The sequence below is a fragment of the Chrysemys picta genome, chromosome 1, assembly GCF_011386835.1.
Source record: "Chrysemys picta bellii isolate R12L10 chromosome 1, ASM1138683v2, whole genome shotgun sequence".
Taxonomy (NCBI): Eukaryota; Metazoa; Chordata; order Testudines; family Emydidae; genus Chrysemys; species Chrysemys picta.
Genome location: NC_088791.1, coordinates 86,754,419 through 86,774,936, shown reverse-complemented (window position 1 = coordinate 86,774,936; position 20,518 = coordinate 86,754,419). Strand labels below are relative to the sequence as shown.

The 20,518-nt window shown below is 40.5% G+C and overlaps 1 protein-coding gene across 11 annotated transcripts in view; it reads left to right on the top strand.

The window, feature by feature from the left end:
• The window catches only part of ANKS1B (ankyrin repeat and sterile alpha motif domain containing 1B), a 771,828-nt gene that overhangs the window by 106,010 nt on the left and 645,300 nt on the right, over positions 1-20,518 (top strand). For all 11 annotated transcript variants that reach the window (XM_065561011.1, XM_065561005.1, XM_065561000.1 and 8 more), the window contains exons 2-3: positions 336-416; positions 10,725-10,881. In XM_065561011.1, coding sequence (XP_065417083.1) covers positions 336-416; positions 10,725-10,881 — 238 coding nt within the window. The remainder of the gene's footprint in view (positions 1-335; positions 417-10,724; positions 10,882-20,518) is intronic.

Here is a 20,518-nt window from a genome sequence, read left to right as displayed (position 1 = left end):
TATCTCAATATATTCAGTAGAGAATTCCAAGTAACAGAACCTTATTACTGGAAGAATAGATCTAACTGGAATTACAGAATAGTCATTAATCTTTAAGAATTGCCCTACACGAAGTTCAAGATTGCTATAACATGAACATATGCAAAATGATTTTTATAAATAAATATGTCATCAATATGTCGCTTTCTACATACAAAGCATTTCTAGATAATTTGTGCCTGATAAATTAGCCACTTACATTGCAGGAATCTTTACATTCATATAATTACACCTATCTTCAAACATTTTTGTTTGCCATTATGAACAATAACTTTACAATTGTGTTTTATTTGCAGCATCTGGCGAGGCCCAAATATAAACTGCACAGACAGTTCGGGTTACACTGCTTTACACCACGCAGCTTTAAATGGACACAAGTAAGTGCCATGTGCCCAATATTTATGACCGTATTTCTCTGGGTAAACTTAAAGCTTGTAGCATAACACTGACTTCTTTGAGTATTGTCCCTATGGGTTCCACTTCAGTTGTTCCTGGACCCCATGTGATTTTGATCAGAAAATTTTGGTAGCAGTGCCCAGTGTTCCCTCTAATTTTTCCCGCCCATGTGCGGAATGAATTTTGTTATGTGCATCAATATGGAGTGATGTGTGACACATCGCCTCCATATTGGTGCACATAACAAAATTAATGTGGTGGGATGGGGCCAAGGGGTTCAGAGTGTGGGAGGGGGCTGAAGGCTGGGGCAGAGAGTTGGGGTGCGAGGGGGTGAGGGCTCTGGCTGGGGGTGTGGGCTTTGGGGTGGGGCCAGGGATGAGGGGCTCAGGGCTAGGGCAGAGAGTTGGTATGCGGGGTGGGGGCTCTGGAGTAGGGCCAGGGATGAGGGGCTCAGGGGTGGGGCAGATGGTTGGGGTGCAGAGGAGGGGTTGAGGGCTCCAGCTAGAGGTGCGGGCGCTGGGGTGGGACTGGAAATGAGGGGTTTGGAGTGCAGTGGGGCTCCCCGGGGCTATGGTGGGGAGAGTGGACTCCCCGCAGTTCTCTCTCCCCGCAGCAGCACCTGGGTGGCAGGGGAGAGGTCCTTCTCCCCCAGCCACGGCAGGTCCAGGCCTAGCTGAATCGGGGCCAAGGGAGGGGTGCCTGTCCCCCAGCCACAGCAGGTTTGGGGCTGTGCTGAGTCAGGGACGGGGCAGGGGCCAGGGCGTCACAGCAGTTCCGGGGCTTGGGGAGAGGCATCTCTCCCCATCACAGCCCTGAGCACCTGCACAGCGCTTAATAAGCAGCTCCTCGGCCACGCAGCTTAGAGGGAACTTAGGCAGTGCCCATTTGGTCTGCATCTGTACCCTAGCTATCCTCATGCCCTATATCGAGTATATATAGGGCAGTGTCAGACGAACTGCCCTCAGTTCCTTCTCAATAGCTTCAGCCTCACATGGAGCAACTTGCAATATGTACTTCTTTACAAGTCTGCTTTTAGAACTAGTTTTTCCTATAATTTAGTAATTATATATTGACCTCCTTAGTTTTATTTTTTGTTAGTGTTTGAGGGGATTTTTTCCAAGATAACTTTCATCTCATTTCAAGCCCCATGCCTGCCCTTGTTTGAGGTCGCCCCCTCCAACTCCCTGAGGGGTTTCTCCTTCTTCTTTTGAAGGAAATTATTTTCCTTCCTTGGGTTATGCCTGGATCCCAAGGTTTTAAGCATTGCCTAAGTTACCAGCAGTGGGTATTACAGCACCAGCCAAGGACCTTCTCAGATCCAATGCAGTTAATGGAGAGTTTTCTAGAGGCCAAAGGATTGCTAGTGGCAGAATTTCCCAGGGCCTTGACATCACAGAGGTCGGACCTGAGAGAGACCTGGGAGGGCGACATCAAGTCAGTAACATGCACTCTAAGGGGTCCACCCCCCAGGGAAGTCCTCCAAGATGGTCAGACTGACCACTAGGCCATGGGAAATCCAGGGGGAATGTTGGTTGGGCTTGGACATGAGACCATCAGTGAAACAACCAGTTATCTCAAGCAACTGGCCACTACTCCATGGCCGAGTTCACCCCAAGCTAGGAAAGATACTGTCAGTGCCAGCCCCATAACTTAATAATTCTGTGGGCAGACAGGGTACATCAAGAGAGATGCTATCTTATGGAATGTGAATACATCCAGGACTGGACTGCAGAAACCCACCTATTGAAAAGGGTTCTCCCCAAGTTGATGGTGCCAGTGATGGTCCAGAGGAAGGGAGTTCAAGAACTCTTGGATTCCACCTGTAGTCAGACAATGGTCAGTGGTCCAAGCCTCCTTAGTAGGAGATGATGGCACTCCTAAAAGTTTGATTCACCTATAGTGTATACATGGCAATGTGAATGCTTACCCTGACCAATGTTTACAACTGACCGCGGGGGGACATACCAAGGTTATAATCATAGCTCTGGCTGAGAAATTGGCCTACCCTATAATCATAGGCTCGGACTGGCCATTTTTTGGCAAGTTATTAACGAACATGCCCACCGAGTGAACATGGGTCCAGATTGGTCATTGCAGAATTAACCCCAAAGCCTGGTAAACCTTGGGAAGTTGGAAGACCCTAAGCAGGGCACATCACAAGCAACATGGTCATAAACCCTGTAGGGAAGGAAGGAAGGAAGGAAGGAAGAGGTAATCAACTTCCAGGGTTGGAGTTTTGTGGAGGATCAGAGGAAAGACCCTATACTTAGAGAAAAGGAGGCATTAGCAATTAAGTGGGCCATGGATTCCCTCAGGTATTTCCTGCTGGGCAGTCCCTTCTCCTTGATCATTGATCATTTTCCTCTATGCTGGCTCCATACCATGAAAGATCTGAACCCGCATATGATATGGTGGTGTCTTATGTTACAGTCCAATGGCATCAGGGTGCAACATCAGGTGGGAAAGGACCACACTAGAATCAATTTTTTTTCTGCGGGAAATTGGAGATGGAGGTGACCTGCCTGGAGATTGTCCTTACAACTTGAGGAGTGGGATATGTGAGCTGGCATGTCTTCACCCTATTGAGGAGGAAGCTAACAAGCTCTTCAAAGAAGGTAGCTAATGAGCTTTTCTGGGTCCAGGCAGCACTAACCAGGCACACCATCAGGGCTTGCTTGGCCTTAAAAATAGGGAAACCTGCCACAGAAAGGGGTGAAAACTCAGGGAAGACTCAGAGACTGCTGGTTCTTCTTTGAGTGATTGCTCATGTCCATTCCATTGTAGGTGTGTGTGCTCGCCACATGCATTGGTGCCCGAAGTTTTTTTCCTCAGTGGTATCTGTAGCTACTAAAAGGAAGAGGGGTGTCTAAGGATCGACTCTAACCCTGATCAGCACAATAAAAAGCCTGCCAACAAGCTGGGCTCCAAAAGGTGAATGAGAAACTGCCCAAGAAACTGAACACTTTTCTCCCCCTTTTTCCTTTCTTTACTTTGATCCCCCCCCATCCCTGGGGAGGTGGGAAAGACCTTTATTTTGTCTGGCTATACTCCTGTATACCCCAAGCAAGGGAAGGACTCTGTGAGTGCCAGAGAAGGGAAGCAACCCAAACCGTAGTCTGGTGGGAACTCAAGGGGTCTCCACCCGTCACATGGACAAGTGTAAGACTTCCTAAAGACTGGCGTTCTGCTCAGCTGACAGGACTCATTCAGTAACAGCCTCTAGACTTGTTACAAGTATGGGGAGCTGTAGTGAGTACCCACAAGTGGTATCTGGCCGGGAGAAGAATGTCAGGCAGCAATGGAGGGGACAGACACAAGGGGTTTTTGCCAAAGGCCCAAGGATGGGTCTCGGTGGGTAACTCCATTTTGTTTCCTTGCTCCAGGTGGGAGTTTGGTTGGAGAAGAAATTTGGGCTGGACCCCCACAGGCACCATGCATTGTGTGTATCATGTGAAAAATTCTGGGGGTGTTCCTGTCCTTATTTGGGGTCTTCTAGAATTAGACCTCTTTGCCACTTCCTCAGTAGGAAGTGTTAGAAATTTTGTTCAAGAGGTGGCTTGGGTCGTCACCCATAGGGCTAGTCTACATTAGAAGCACTACATTGGTGCAGGTGCACTGCTTTAGCGTGTCTGGTGAAGACACTCTATGCCGACAGGAGAGAGCTCTCCACTAGAGGCAGAAGCTATGTTGGCAGGAGATCCTCTCCCACTGACATAGCAACGATGTGCACAGTACTTAGGTTGCTGTAACTTGTGTCGCTCAGTGGGGTGGCTTTTTCACACCTCTGAGCAATGTAAGTTATATCAATATGAGTGGTAGTGTAGACATGGCCAGACTCTATTAGAGATCATTTAGAGGAATTACAGCTTTCCATTCCATGGTCAAAGGACTCTCAATCTTTGCTCACCCCACCACTTCTTGATTTATTAAAGGATGATCAAACCTTTTACTGCATCTTAGACAACTGACCCTGGCATGGGATTTAAGCTTGTTCCTCAGTGCCCTGATGAGACTTCCTTTTGAACTATTGGATCCCTTCTACACCTCTCTAAGAAAATTGCATTCATAGTGGCTATTATATCTGGTAGGAGAATTGGAGAATTAGGAGCTTTAATGACTGACCTTCTACACCACCTATTATAAAGAAAACATCCTTGCTTTTTACCTAAGGTCACTACATATTTCCACATTAACCAGGTCACTCAGCTGTTGGATTTCTACCTCAAACCTCACCAAACTAAAGATGAAGCTTCTCTTCATATCCTAAATATCAAAAGAGCATTAGCCCTTTATTTGGAAAGGACTAAACTCTTTAGGGCCTTCCCCAGATTGTTTGTCTCTTTCACACATAGAGTTAGTGGAGCTCCTGTCTTGACCCAGAGACTTTCTAAGTGGTTCTCTCAATATATCCTTACTTGTTACAAGGCTACTAATATCCAACCACCTCCTTGGGTCATAGCCCACACCACTAGATCACAGTCTACCTCTACAGCCCTATCAAAGAATGTTTCAATTGCAGAAATATGCAAGGTTGCCACATGGGATTTGATTCACACCTTTTCTAAATATTATGTTCTAGTTCACACCAGGGTATTTGTTGCCTGTGGTTCCGCAGTTTCCAGTCAGCCTTAGATTTGTCTCCGAAGCACCTATCTCCTTAGAGGGTACTGTTTGGGAGTCATCTGTAGGGACAATACTTTAAGAAGAAGTTACTTATCTGGTACAGTAACTGGAATTCTTTGAGATGTTTGTCCCTATGGATGCTCCACCACCTACTCTCCTTTCCCTCTGCTTCAGAGTTTTTGCCTTATGGACTTTGCAGTAAATAAAGAACTGAGGACAGTTTGTCCGACACTGCCTTATAGATCTTCGGTATGGGACACAAAGATAGCAAGGGCACATGTGCAGACTGAATGGATACTGCTACCAAAAGTCTCAAATTAGAGGCACATGTGCACCTAAATGGAACACTCATTCTCAGAGAACTCCAGTTAATGTACCTCTTCATCTTAACACGGGGGAAAACAGTCTAATAAATTGACTTAACAAAAATATTTGAATTAAACTCCTTTCCCAAGTCGCACATATACAGAAGAATTTCTGAGAGTATATGATTGGCACTGAAGAGACAATATCATAATCAAACAATTACAACAGGAAAATGTGAATCAGAATCAGAGTTTTGGATTCTGTTTTGATTGTTCCACTGTCTCTTGTTTGTCTTTGAGCAAATTTCTTAGCCTCTCTGCGTTGATTGCCCCATTTGAAATTGGGGCTATTAATACTGTCATGTCTTTTCATAGTTTGAAGAAGAGTTGGCCATCAAGACGGGAGATAAGGGCCTGATCCAAAGACTATTGAAGTTAATGGAAAGACTTGCATTGACTTCAGTGGGCTTTGGATCAGACCTAAATAAAATAACATAGACCCCAAATTATTGTATTCCTAAGTCTATTTTGTTCACAAATAGTTACACTCTTGGCTGAAGAAAGGTGAAGTAAGATAGAAAAGACAGGGTATTTATCATGTGTGATTAATTGTATTACACAAACCTGCCATTTCTCTAATATTACTATAGATCATATTCGTCTTACAGTCCATAAGTGCTAATTTTATTTCTAAATTAACAGACGTAAGAGAAAATAATGCTAAGGTCAGTATTGTGAATCCTCCAAGTTTCACTCCTGGAGCTAGGTTCAGAATAGTCAATTACTGTCATTTATCTCCCTGGAATTAGCCCAAAGTAATTAATGTAGTCCACTAAACTTTGAAAAAACAGAAACATCATGGGCCTTTTCTTATGATTTATTCCTTGTGCAACTGTGTATTCCCAGTTGTCAGAAGACCAAGGCTTAGCTTGCAAAAACTGCCCATTTTTTTTAGTGTAGCTGTGAATATTTCAGAAAATATGGGAGTATTGAACACAAACCATCGCTTTGCTACTTTAAAAAGTGAAAATCTGAGCAGAAGCATAAATGTTGCAATGATATGCAGAACCAGCCATAGACTTCAGGCTAATCATAATAACATATTAGCATTCTCCAACATAAGGAGGGTATGATGCCTCTTTAGGTCTATTTACATTTTCTATTTAGTTAGTGTTTTCATAGATTACACTATTTTTTCTTTCAGAGGTTAGGATATTATTTTCAAACACAATCATTGTTAACCTAACTCTACTTCCATTGAAGTCAAAGGCAGGTTTAGACAGGATTTTTAAAAAATAGGATTACAGCAAAAATGGCTAGAATTTGAAACTTGAGAGTTGGTATAGACATATGGCACAATCCTATGGGGTATAAGTACCTCCTGACAGTTGTAGAGCATCCTCAACTCCGACTGACTTCAAAATCAATTCTGAGCATGCTCATTATAATTTGGTAAGAGTTAGGAATACCTAATGAAGCCTCAGTCTCCCCGTGACCACTCTGAGAGATCACAATGCACATTTATGCTGCCCATTTTGACAGGCAAGAGGACAGCTGCTTCCTTGAGCAAAGGGATGAGCAAAGTAGGAGCATCTGTTGGGAAAATTTATGTGAGGGAAATTGTAAATATCACACTGGTACACACAGGTTTCAAAATTGTCCAGAAACACTGCCTGTCTTATCATCAGGGACAGAAAACAAAACAAGAGTGCATTTTTTCTGAAGATCCTGTGATTGGGTATCTGCATATTTGTTACATTCAATAGTATTTTCCAAATATCCAGCTTTTACTATGTTTTCAAAAAAGGAAATATCTCTCTGTGTTGAAACAAAAGAGTTGTCACAATGTAAACCTGTTAAAAACAGTCTCCAGCCAAACAAAAAACAACCACCAAGTGTGGAAATTAACTCTTCCCCCTTCCCATTCACCTCAATAAATTTTTTTGTGAATTTCACATGTAAATGAAAACAATTTATTGTAAAATTAAACAAAGACAATGTCTTTTTTCCCTTTTAATTTTAAATAGCAAAAGAAATGAAATGACAAAAGGTACATTAAAATGTTAGGGTTGCAAATTAAAATCACAAATAGTCAGAAAATTAAAAAAATAGCATTTTCTACAGCAACATTAATTGGCTGTATTGCAGATATATTGCATTGTCTGTTCCTGCCTTTTTCTGGTTAAGCTTGTAGGTTATAATAAATACATTAGTATTTACTATAAAATATACAGGATGCACAATGGAGCCAAATCAACATTGTTACTGGAGTTTTAATTTTGACATTTTCTGATTGTTTGTTTGTGATTTTAAATACGTACCTTTAACATTGCTTTAATGTGGTTATTCACATTTATATAGAACATTTCTCTTAAACTCCTTTAAAGCTATTTTTTTAGCTTTAGTCCATGACCTCTGATTCTTGTGTCCTATCAAAACAGCTTTTATCCTATCAGTTTCATGGCATCCACAGTACATACTCTTCAAATGAGCTGTTAGAAAGACATCCATTCCTTACATTTTTGATAGATGTCTGTAGTAAGTTAAGGTTACCTTGGCACTCTTTGAAAGAGTAGAAGATAACAAACAACCTTGAACATCAAAGTCTATCTTAGCGAAAGAAGAAACGTTGGCCAGAACATAGAGGTTATTTACCACCAAATGCGTAATATGTTATGTTAGACCTCACAATAATTGCCCTATCAGTAGCAAACTCAGTACTTTGTAAAGTGCTGTGGGAGACCTAGAGCATGAAAAATGCCTTCAAATCAAATTCATAACTATTCTAATTATACTTTTTTACCAGTTCATTCTATCATTTCTATCATTGTTCTATTCTGTACCTTTTATATCTCACCAATCATCTTTTTTTACTGCCAGTGTTCATCATTGTGTACTGCAGCCTACTAGTAGTTTAAGAAGTTATTCAGGGGATGATATAATACATTCCTTTAAGATGTCATTTATGGCCATCCAATATTTCTATTGTACGTCCTTATTTTCTATTTGAAATCATTCTTGGTTATGTTTGTTATCACTCCCAGATCTTTTTATTGCTTAGTGTTCAGTTAAAAGTATACTCTTTAGGCAACTTTTATCCCCTTTGACTTCATTAATTTGTATCTGCCCAAACTGCAACTTCTGAGCTATCCATGCTCATAAACACTATAGCTTTCCCAGAATTTTGATTTCATTGGTCTACATCATTTGCTGGTTCATCTGATTTGGAGAAAACAAAAGTATAAAATATGTATTTATTTACTACTACATCTTAGTTGTATTTTGATAAAAATATTTTGTTTATAGAATAAATATTGAACCTAATCCCAGTTGCTGCAGTACTCCATTCATTATCTTCTATGTTTTTTAACTTTTTACTAGTACAGTATGCTACCCTTTAAACAGCATATTATATTTTCTCAATCGAGTGGCTCTACTATTGTCCTGAAGCACAACTCCTAGGTTAACTATGCCCATCAGCCACTTGAGGCAGTTCAAGACACATTTTTGTTGGATGTCAAAGTGTTGGCCTCCTAAGAGCCCACATCATGCCAAACCTCTCAGCCATTTGCTTCCACCAGGAAGTAGTTGAAACACAGCAGTGATTGGACTTGTTTCTTGGGTCCACCTCTTTTGGATCAAAGAAGTAGTAGGGCTAACCTTGCTTCCTGTGGCCTTTTTTCACAGTTTGACCTTCTCAGTGGTAGGTAAAGCCCAGCATAAGATGTCACTCAAGACCCAAGTCCATTAGACTGCACAGCCTTTATTTGGCCTCCCTGTGCCAGATTTGTCATGTCTTCTTCTGAAGGCAGCAGTGCTCTTTCAGTGGCAAGATATGGGTGTATCTCAGTCACTGGTAGGTTTTCTCCCTCCTTTGTCCAGTCTCTCTGACAGTATGCCATTGTTCTTATTGCCGTGTTTGGGACAGATTTAGGGACCACAACTATTTCCCCAGGGTATACATTTGCCTGTATTTTAGTCAAGTCCTAAGTTCTTAATGTATTAAATAATGTTTTTTGCAGTCTGCTTTGAAAGTACTCCTAAGATTTTTGATACTGCCAGTTCTTAAAGACAGGGCTGGCTCAGGGTTTTTTGCCGCCCCAAACGGCGAAGGAGTTAAAAAAAAAAAGCGCGATCGGCGTCACTTTGGCGGCAGCTCAATGGCGCCACTTCATTCCTCGGCAGCAATTCGGCGGCGGGTCCTTCGCTCTGAGGGGGACCGAGGGACCTGCTGCCGAATTGCCGTAGAAGACCCGGACGTGCCGCCTCTTCCCATTGGCCGCCCCAAGCACCTACTTTGTTCGCTGGTGCCAGGAGCCGGCCCTGCTTAAAGGGCCAATGTTTGCTTGCCAAGAACTGCCTCTACTAGCTTATGGGTGTAGTTAACTTGTTAATTATTCAGGGCTGTCAGAAGATCATTCCATCCATGAGAAGACAAATTTAAAGGTAGGACACAACTGATTTATTTTTTAGCATACTTGCTAACTGTAGCTCATACCATACTATCATTTTTAAGCAGAACTTCCTATTGAAATCAATATGGAATTTTGCTTAAAAACCAGTGGCTTAATATAGCACCTTCTATTTAATCTCTTATTATAAAGTATGGTAAATCCCTACAAATTACAATTTAAAAATGCTAACAGGAACAAGATATAGATGAAAAGATAATAAAGTTGTTTTGTTCCTCGTTGATCTTGGGAAATGGAGAGTAAGAAGCCAAAAATGAAAACAGGATTTCCAGGGAGATTAGTAAACACCCAAGTGTGGTATCGTTAGATGATCTCTTGCTATGGGACTCTGTGGAGGCAATGTCATGAAGAAGAAAAAGGGGTTACTTACCAAGAGTAACTCTCGTACTCTAAATAAACTGCCTTCCACTCTTGCACTGTGCTTCAGAGCTCAACTCATAGCAAGACTTCTGAAGGGGAAGAGGAACTAGGGAGTGGGATTCTTATACCTTCATTCTGTGCAATATAAGTCTGGAGGGACATGCATGTGCTCTCTTACTGTCAGCTATTGTTTTAAAAGGTTCAGTGACTAAGTGGATAGGCTCATGTGTCTTACAGTGTGTCTCTGTGGAGGCAATGCATTAAAAGAACCAGCATTATTGTCAGTGAGTAACCTCTTTATTCAGTCAATAAAATAAAGAAGAAACATGAAATTCAGCATTTTGGTCTATGTTTTGCAATCTGTATTCAGTTCTTAGGCAAATTAATTTCAGTAGGTTTGCATGAATGACTGTGGGATTTGGCTCATCTGTTATTAAGAATAAACATTTTGACAATGTGTACAAACTTTATAAAACAAGCTGTCCTCTCAATTTTTAGCTTTTTTCCTTCCTTCCCCCCTGTTTTCCAGGGATATAGTTCTCAAATTACTTCAGTATGAAGCATCAACTAATGTGGCAGATAACAAAGGTTATTTTCCTATACACTTGGCTGCTTGGAAAGGAGATGTAGATATTGTGAAGATTCTCATCCATCATGGGCCATCACACTCCAGAGTGAATGAACAGGTGAAGTGATTAAAAATTTTTGTTTATGTCATCAGAAAATAAAAGTAAGTATTGTTTAGGTTTGACAGAGTTACAGCCAGATTCAGCAAAATATGTCTGTTTTCCATGCAATTTAATGCTCTAGAAACTTATTTTGGGTTTGGTAAAGTCTTCCATGTTGCATGTGCAGAATATATTTTCTGCTGAATTGGGCATAGGCACTAAAGAAACTATATTTAAGGAAGATTGAGACATTGCTATTTGTTTCTAGAGTCCTTTTGAAGGCAAAACTTAAGCTTTCACAATACAATCGAGTACAATAAGCAACATACTCACTTATAACATATTAACTTCCTTAAAAACTTTTATGCAGTAAATTACAATATTTTCCTATCTATTTGGAATGTAACATAAGACAAATTTATTGTGCATACATATACTACAAACAAATATGGTATGTGTATATATATATGAGTAACAGGGGCTAAATGATCCATCCCTTCAGCTGTATGGCAAATGCTGGCAAAAAAGATATCATAGTAGGTAGGGGGCAGGGTCTATTCAACAGGCTGTTAACTGGTGATATAGCTGCTGCAAGACCCTCTGTGGCTGTTAATAGTTGCACTTGTGGGATTAGTGGCCAGACAGCAGCCGATCCTTGAGCAGAAACCATATCAACTGACCCCCAGGCTCAGGTATTTTCCTAATCCCACCAGAGCTGTAAATTAGTCTGTCTAATGGCACTACCTGGCCAGGAAACCTCTCAGTGCCTTGCAGTATAACAGATTCTCTAGACTCCCAGCCCACTCTGGAGATGGTTCCTGTTCCTGCCCCAGACTTGCCCAGGCCCCATTCCAGCCTTGTTCGTGGGCTGTTCTGATCGTGTTCCAGATCTGTTATACACCCGCTCCAGCTTGATCTGCCTCTTCACACCCAGACCCTTGGGATCTGAACAACCATCTTTGACTTTTGGCATGTATCTGGACTTCAGCTACAATACTCATTTGGCTTTGTCTACGGACTCTGCTTTCAGTTTTGACCCTAGCCTGTGCCTGGACCCTGGTGCCAGCACTGCCCTTATCCCAGTCCGGACCCCTATGTCTGGCTTCAATCTCTGCTCCATCCACAAGGCCTGACTACCTGGAACCAGCACCTGACAAGGACAAGACTAGTTGAGTTACGGGATTATCACACTGTCAATGTGATGCACTCTTCTGCAGTGTGAGTGCTGCTTCTATGAAAGAAAGAAGCAAGATAATCTCTATGGCTAAACCTGGCCACCATCTTGAAGAGACTTCTCAGGCTTCCTTATAGTTCCTGGGTTCTTTGTCAGCACACTTTGAGAAGTAGGGCTGGTTGGAGAAGATGTTGATTTTTTTCATGAAAAAATTAGAAAGAAATGGAAAGTTTTCATTTCATTAGAAATTTTGTGTTTTTTTCATTTTTAAGAAAAACATTCAAAATGAACTACATGAAAATATTCATTTTGCTTCAAACTGAAAAATTGCATGTCTTTTTGGAGGGAGAGGGAGTTCCTTCCTTTTCTGAATGAAATAAAAATTGCATTTAATTTGTTATTAAATTTTTCATTACAAAAATCAAACCAAATGAAAATTTTTCATGACAAAAATTTTGACCAGCTGTACTCTAAATCTGCTTCCTGAAGTAATGATTTGCTAGGAGCTGCTGCCAGTGCACAAAGGAATAATGAACAGCTGCTAGCCTTACTGAGGCTCTGCAGGTCCCTGCCAAAGGGCAAACCATCCCTGTTAGCCTGTACAAAGGCAAGAAGAACTCACTTGCTAGAGAAGAGGCCCTCCCTGAAAGAACAGATGAGTCAGAAGATGAGGTAAGAGTTGTCAGCCCCTTTCAATCTATGTCCCTACCCCCAGCAGTCATTAGGTGAAGTAATAAATGCTTCATGAAGACTTATGCTTTTTAAAAATTCTTTTTTCTATCCTCCAGAGAAAAATCCTAAGAGTCTGGCTAAGACCTTCCTTGGAAACTTCCGTAACGTTGTTCAGACAATTATTTGCCTCAGCCCCTAAGACTAAATTCATAAGTATAAGTGCCCAGGCTTTGAAACTCCCTAAGTCTTGTTGTTTTGTTGTGCCACCAGCCTCCCCAGTTTCCTCCTCAGGAAGGTGAGGTGTCAGATTGAGCCTGAGGTGCAGCTTGCTGATTTAGCAAGGAATCTCAAATGAAGACTGGGAAAATGGACTGAGGACTGTCTGAACCTATGAGACTTGGAAGGCCAGAGGAGAAACTGGATCCTTCAGAGCCACCCTTTTCCTGGGGATGGAAAAGCAAGAAAAAGCTTGCCCTGTGCCTGAAATTTTATGTAGACAGCATTTACCTTCATGGATGACAAACAAGATTGTTCAGAAGATGTAACTGTCACAATGTCTGGAGTGGCTCACAGCTAAAAATGCCAAACTCAGGACTGACTGTCAGAAAATAGGGCAGACACCCCAAAGTGGTTGTATATTCTATCATTACATTTCACCAAGCCAGTAACAAAAGTGTACTCCTGCATCACTATATTAGTTTTACCTTGGAGTCACAGACAGTCCCCTTAAGCATTCCAGCCCCCTTTCACCACCCAGACAAACTGGACTTTATTATGAAAGATTATTAAAACCAAATTCACCACGCATTAGGTTACTTCCAGCCCCAGAGGGCCAGTCACTTACCCACAGGTCAAGGTATACTTCAGATCTCACCAAAGACAATGCTGTAGCCAATCCTTAGTAACTAAACCATAGATTTATTAGCTAAGAAAAAAGAGAGTTATTGAGAGATTAACACAGATAAAACTACATTACAGTGGAATCAGAGTTGTAGTCCAAATGATACAGAGATGTAGTGTCTGTTTGCTTTCCATAAGTTCCTCAAGGTTTCCCAAAATAATTTTGGGGTCCTCTATCCAATCGCATAAGATTCCCCTGTCAGAACCCAAGCAGTCCAGAGATAAACAATCTCTCCCAGGATCTAGTATTTTATAGATCTTGCTCACAGCAAGACAAGCTGAAAACAGTTTGGCAGATGTTCCCAGCATAGCATGTGTCCATAGATTTCCCAGTGTGGGACACTCAATGACCTACTCTTTGACACTAACCTTCTACTTCCCATGCATATACATGTAATCCAGTTACACAGATTTACATAAGGTAATTGCCAGCCATTCATTATAACAGAGATAGATAAGTGAAAACAATACAGGTAATATTCATTAGTTTCATGCAGAGTATACACATCTTTGATCTTAAGGTTAATTAAGTACAGGATACAGACAGATGAAAACAATACAATCATCAATACATTTCCCTTGATTTCTTATCAACATCAAGGAATGGGTTTATGCCTACCAATTCATTTAACATCTCTTTGATATCCACTCACAAGTGAATGGGTACAATTAACACTTCTTTGGGGTTGTGACCTGGGCCGGCTAGCTATAAGCGCCACAGTAACTCCCTCAGGAATTTACAGGTTTTTATAGTCCTGCACTGGTCAAAGATAGATTATTTAATCTTGGATTCCAATGTCTCCTTCAAGGATTCCTTAGACAGAATGGTGGTGGAAGTTACCAGAAAGATTTTTTTTTATCAAAGTCCCATTCACTTCTTGGCTCCTAATGATTCTTCCTACATATTCAGATCTTCCATCTACTGGTTGATCAAGCGGAATCTAGAATTTTGTGCCACTAACCCTAAAAATGATGGGAAATCTCTCAAAGATTTTGCTTGCAATTAATAGTTTAAATGAAATCAAACACCCTGCTCTCCTTCTGACAGCTAACACATTAAGCTCGTTCCTGATGGCATAGGTGGGGAGACCTTTCCTACTGGAATCATGGTCCTCAAAGCATCCACTTTTGAGGTAAAATATTTACCCTACTCTTGGGGTAAATAAAAATATTTTATCCTCTCAGAAAACAAGGTTTCCCTCCCATGTTATAAAACTCAAACCTTCTGGATTTTACACTAAGGGTTACTACTTTTCCATCCCTGAACAAGTGACTTATCCAGTATTAATATCTTGTCCCTTAGTGCAGTAAATTACATGGTAGACGATGGGACAGTGAGCACTTCCCCTCTAGTGTCTAGTATTCTGAAACATTCACTTATTGAGACTCCCATTTGGTTCTTAGTTTCTCCCTCTTGTACTAGAGAAACTAGGTAAACCATCATTTTAAGCCATTCAGTGCAACAGACCAATATCTTTTTACCTTGGAAGTGGTGTTTCTAGTACCATTTAAATAAACATATTATGTGCATTATTATAGTGCCTCTGGACCCTGATCAGGATTTTGCTAGACACTAAGAAGACACAGTCCAGACCAAAAAATCTTACAATCTAATTAGAAACAACTTCAGCTATGTTGTGGAAACAGTGGCCTTATCTTGCCATCCACCATAGCTAACTTTTCACAGGGATAAGGTATTAGTTAGGACTTACTCCAGTTTTCTTCCCTCAGTTTTGTCCCCTTTTCATTTGATATTTCCTTCCCAAATTTCTGACTCTGTCTCCAGGTAAAGATAAAATGTGGCACAACTAAAATTTGAGAAGCAGCTTTAAGTTTTACTTAACCAGGAATGAATACTTCCATAGTGTGGACTGTTTGATCTTTTATTAGCTGTCTAAAGAGGGAGAGAGGGTGTAAAGCTATGTCATAGCCAGCTGGAACAGATCCGGTTTTCAAGAAGCCTGTGCAGCAGCTGAGACCCTGTGCCAGATCAGAATTTGGGCCCATTCCACTTGGGTTGTTGCCATCTCCTGCGCAGAAAGAGGAGAAATGATAGTTGATGAGCTATGCAAAGCAGCAACTGGGCATTCTCTTTCCATACCTTTACTAAGCACTAACAGCATTTTCTCACATCAGTCAGAGTGCTTAGAGCTGTGCTTCCATCTCTTTCGGGATGGAATGGGAATGGAAACTCATAGTCTTCCTATTCTATGTCCCTCCCCTTTCCCTGTGCCCTCTGCTCAGATTAATTTTAGGTGTCCTGGCTGGCCCTCCCCCAGGGTTTGTGGTATGCTGCTATATGGAACCCATGGTTTGTGTTGTTGACTACAGAGAAATGAATTTTAAACCCATTTAGCTGATTATTTGTGTGTGTGTGTAGTCTGTGTCATCACAGAGGCCCTCCCTAAGGAACATTTATTGCAGCAGACACTCACTATTAGCAAGAGTAGGCTAACAACTTTTCTTTCAGATAGAGAGGAATCAAACTGGAGGGGAATGGGGGGCCTAGAGAGTTCAAAAAATCCTGTAATTTAGTTGTTCGTTATTTTGTCTACACCTAACAATCATGGGAATCCCATGCTGTCTTGGCCAAATCACATACAGCTAATTTATAGGTAACTGGGATTCAAATAGTTATTAGGCCTCACAAACTTATGCTCAAACATATGAAATGAGATTAAATATAATTCTGGTGCAAATGGTAGGTAGTAACAAAATAAGAATACTTAGGCTTGTGGAGGAAAAATAAGATTTTGAGAAACAAAATACCAAGTGGAATACATGATATCTGTTTAGAAATTCTTGATAGGAGTAACAAGGAGAGAGACCAATTTTTAATGTGGTACAGAGGGATGTAATTAGAAGTAATCAGGTGAAAATAAGAAAAAAAAACCATGGTGCGAACTGTTAACAGTCCCCCAAGGAAAGAAGTGGAAGCACTATAGTTTGACAGGTTTTAAAACTGATTGGAAGGAGCACTCGATAATATACTGTAGGGAACAGGCCCTCATTGGCAATGGATTAGACTTGACAACCATATACTGTAGATCTTTTCCAACTCAAATATCTATGAGTCTATGGATTTATATGGCAAATTGCCATATTATTTAATGTTCCATGCAGCATTAAGTCTTCCATGCAGCTTCTTCTTCCCTTGGAAGGAGAAGTAAGGCACAATCACAGCCAGGTAGCCAATGGCAGTGTGGCAAGGCAACTGACCTGGCTATGCTGTCAGAAAGGTAGGGGTCTGAGTGAAGCACAGAGAGGATGGTATTTCACATAAATGCCTCAAGATCTGTGGAGCTGAATATATAATTTCCTACACATCCTCAGACTCTTCCTTGTTTTATAGCCATGCTCTCTGCCACTTCTTGGCCATCACATATCTCACTCACCCACCCAAAGTCAGTTTTTTGCATGGCTTACATTAATATTTTCTCCTCTCTGGGTTTTCTGCACAAAAGGATAATTTTGCCTATGATTAAAAATTGTTTACATTACTTTTGTAACATACCCTTACTTGTCACATAGTTTATTGCAATGTTATGTAAAATAAATATTTTTGAAAAGAAAACAATATTAAAGAACAGAGCAAGAATCAAAGATGTACAGCAAATGAGAGCAGCATGTCCTACATAATAGTATTACATACACAAAACATATCAATTAATAGATTTTATATATGGTATTATAAGTAAGCAGAAGTATTTGTTACAGATTTAAAATATAATCTGCTAATATTATAGAATCATATCCAGCATTTTAAGCTCTGAATGCCCCCTACTGTTCCAGTTATATAAAACTATGTCTTAAAACCAGTAAGGAGGCCAACAATTGCATGACAGTCATGGGGGAGAGGGAAATGTAGACTGACAACTCTCCAAAATAAACATAGATTGAATACTGTAGGGCAAATAATATATGATTAAGATTAGTGAAGGCATTATTTACATAGATATATTTTAGCTAATGTGAAAGGTATGTAGATTGAGTTACAAAATGTAAGAGGGTTGATATTGCAAAACAGAAAAATGTTTAAACCAAACTGATGTGGAATGCTGAAAATGTTTAAATTATAATGTGGCTGTAGACTGACAAATGAGAGATCTGGATTCATTAATAAATTAATGCATCATATATCATTTAAAACTATAGGTACTATAAAATATATAATTATCAAAATATGTTCAGGCTAATACTTTCATCAATATAGTTCCATCTATTCAAGCATTTTTTGTGGCGATTATAATTTCTCATAAAAATATGTACATATATTCAGAAGCCAAAATATATTTTTTTAAAAGTTAACATGCACCAAAGGACAGCCACCAGATGGCTCAATATGTAAATGTGAGTAGTTCAAGAAAAGCGTGAAAACATAATCAGGTATAAAAAATGAAAGATATGGAGGATGACTACCTGGTTCAAAATTGTGATCTTTCTACATTTATTGACAAAATATGAATATTAACACATTTAAAGAAATGATTTGGACACTGATGATGTTTCTAGGTAATTTTCCTCTCTACAGTCTGTAACTGTCTCTGCCCTTTTCTCTGCATCTGACACAGACTTTTCCAGAACTTTATGCATTTAATTTAGAGCTGCATGCTTCAGTACATCGGATTGTATTTTTTATTACAGAAGTCATCTTGTTTTATATTTCTGTAGTGCCTCTAGTACCTGTTCAAAAATTTGCTATAAGGTGAGGAAAAGGAGTGCTAGATGTCCTTATTGCTGTAATAACATGTTAATAATTAACTTTTGATACATTTATTGGGGCCCCTGAATCATCAGAATGAGGTATAGGTATTACATGTTCTTATTGATGTCACTTCAGTGACTTCAGTGGGTGCAAGGATCAAGCCCAAAATAGGCTAAGAAAATGTCTTTTTTGAATTCTGTATTTAATAAAAAAAATTCTATTCTTCCCTCCACCCTCCATTTTTAAATGAAGATGTGGGTTGTCTTCTCCAAAGCTTGACCTCTGCTGCATTCAGGGTATGCATAAAGCAACTTGAACTGCACTTACAAGAACAAAGTGTCATTGATTAAAAAAGCTCGGTATCTTAATATGAGATAGCTGCTGCCCTAAAGGAGAGAAGTGAAGAGAAACAAAATATCTTGTAACAAGAAGAGTAAATGGCCCTCGGCTCTTAATTAAATGATTATTTAAACATATTTATCTTCTTGCAACTGGCATTTGTAGCATCTGGTAGATTATTCTGGAATTTTACTACATTTCTGTTGTAAACATACTTAGTCTACAGATACTTAGTTCTCTTAAATGTCCTTGTGCTGGTTTGTTTGATCTTCTATTCTGGCTAACCACTGGACTTAGGTTTTCTTACTGGGAACTGTCCAAGGCTAGTTTATGTGAAAACAACCTTTCACCATTCTCTCATGATCTCTAGATAGTCCAAATCATCCCTTTTCCACCCCACCCCACCCTACCCCCGTTTATGTTCTCCAGAAAACTATGATAAGTTAATGGAAGCCACATATATGCATCCAAGAGCAGAAAATAGTTGTGGAAATGCAGACATTTTCTTAATTGAAGGTTAACATTATTCTCATCTCTGTATTTAAATCACCCAGTGGTTGATCTGTCATAAAATATTTGTAGTTTTCTGGGCAGACCAGGCCTTAGCAGGTAATGGAACCCTATTCCTCGACAAAGCGAGATAGTCAGCAGAAAGTTCAAACAACTATGGAAGCCCCTAAATAAACAAACTGAAAGAAGCACCCAAATCTTTGTAAAAATGCAGACCTCATATTAGAGAGCTCAAATAAGCAAGCTCTCAAGGTCCCACTTTCACAACTCTTTACATTTGCTCTAGGCTGGAATAGTTCGGTGAATGAGAGTTATTGGAGGAGTGAGGAGAAGTTTGGGTCTTTAGTCTGTCTTAAAATACTCTGGATTTTTAATTTAAAAAAATACTTGACTGTATTGGGCATGGGGTGAGTTCTGATTTCTGTTTGTTTTTGGATGGAGGCGGGCTGTTTGTGTGGAAATATATGGGCTATACATGGCCCTTTCACTGCTCTTCCTTAGTTTACTGGTCCATTCCCGAAGCAAGAAAAGAAGAAGGGCAGGTGTCTTTCTAAACTTACTGTAAAACAAAGTCTGCACACCAAAAGAGTCAAAAACAAATACCTTTCTATGGCATGGCTTTAACAAAGAAATTAACATCAAGCTCAAGAGTTCTCTCCAGTCATAGCTGCCCATAGGGTTCCTACTACAGGATTAATCAGCCATTACCCCTTTTTAGAAAGACACTCCCAACTCCATTATAACCAGATAGAGTAACAAGCCCTTTGCCTGAGTGACTCAGAAGAACCTGCTTAACTTTTTCCAGCAGGATCAACACTTGATAACAGGGTAGAGTGCTCCAACCAAGCACTGTCAGCCTGTTATATGGCAGGAGGTGAATGTGATCCATTTAGGATCACCCATTTATTTGTCTAGTATGTGTACCAACTCATGCTTTTGATGTCTCTAAGTCCTTGTTGTCACGTGCCTCAGTGGTTCACAGCCATGTTAGATTTTTACTTACCATTCCTATGGTAAACATGAGGGGTCTCTGGGGCAGGAAGTTTGTAAGGATCCCCTTGCAAAGTTCCTTCTCATTATTTCACTGGAGAGCAAGGTTTGTCCCACCCTGCCTGGTGGATCTCAACAGTTTGGCACGTGTCATAGAAGGTCAGGGCTGTTTGTGTGGATACCCAGTGCTGCTTCACTGGCTCTAGTTCCTGGTCTCCCATCCCCCCCGCACTCTCCCACTTCAACCACATCCTGGCAAGGCTGTTTTCAGGATCCTCAGGAGGGGGCTCAGTGGAAAATATAATACAGACTCAGGCTGTATTATTCTTTCCACCTGAATTCCATAGGGCTGGAAACGGTAATCC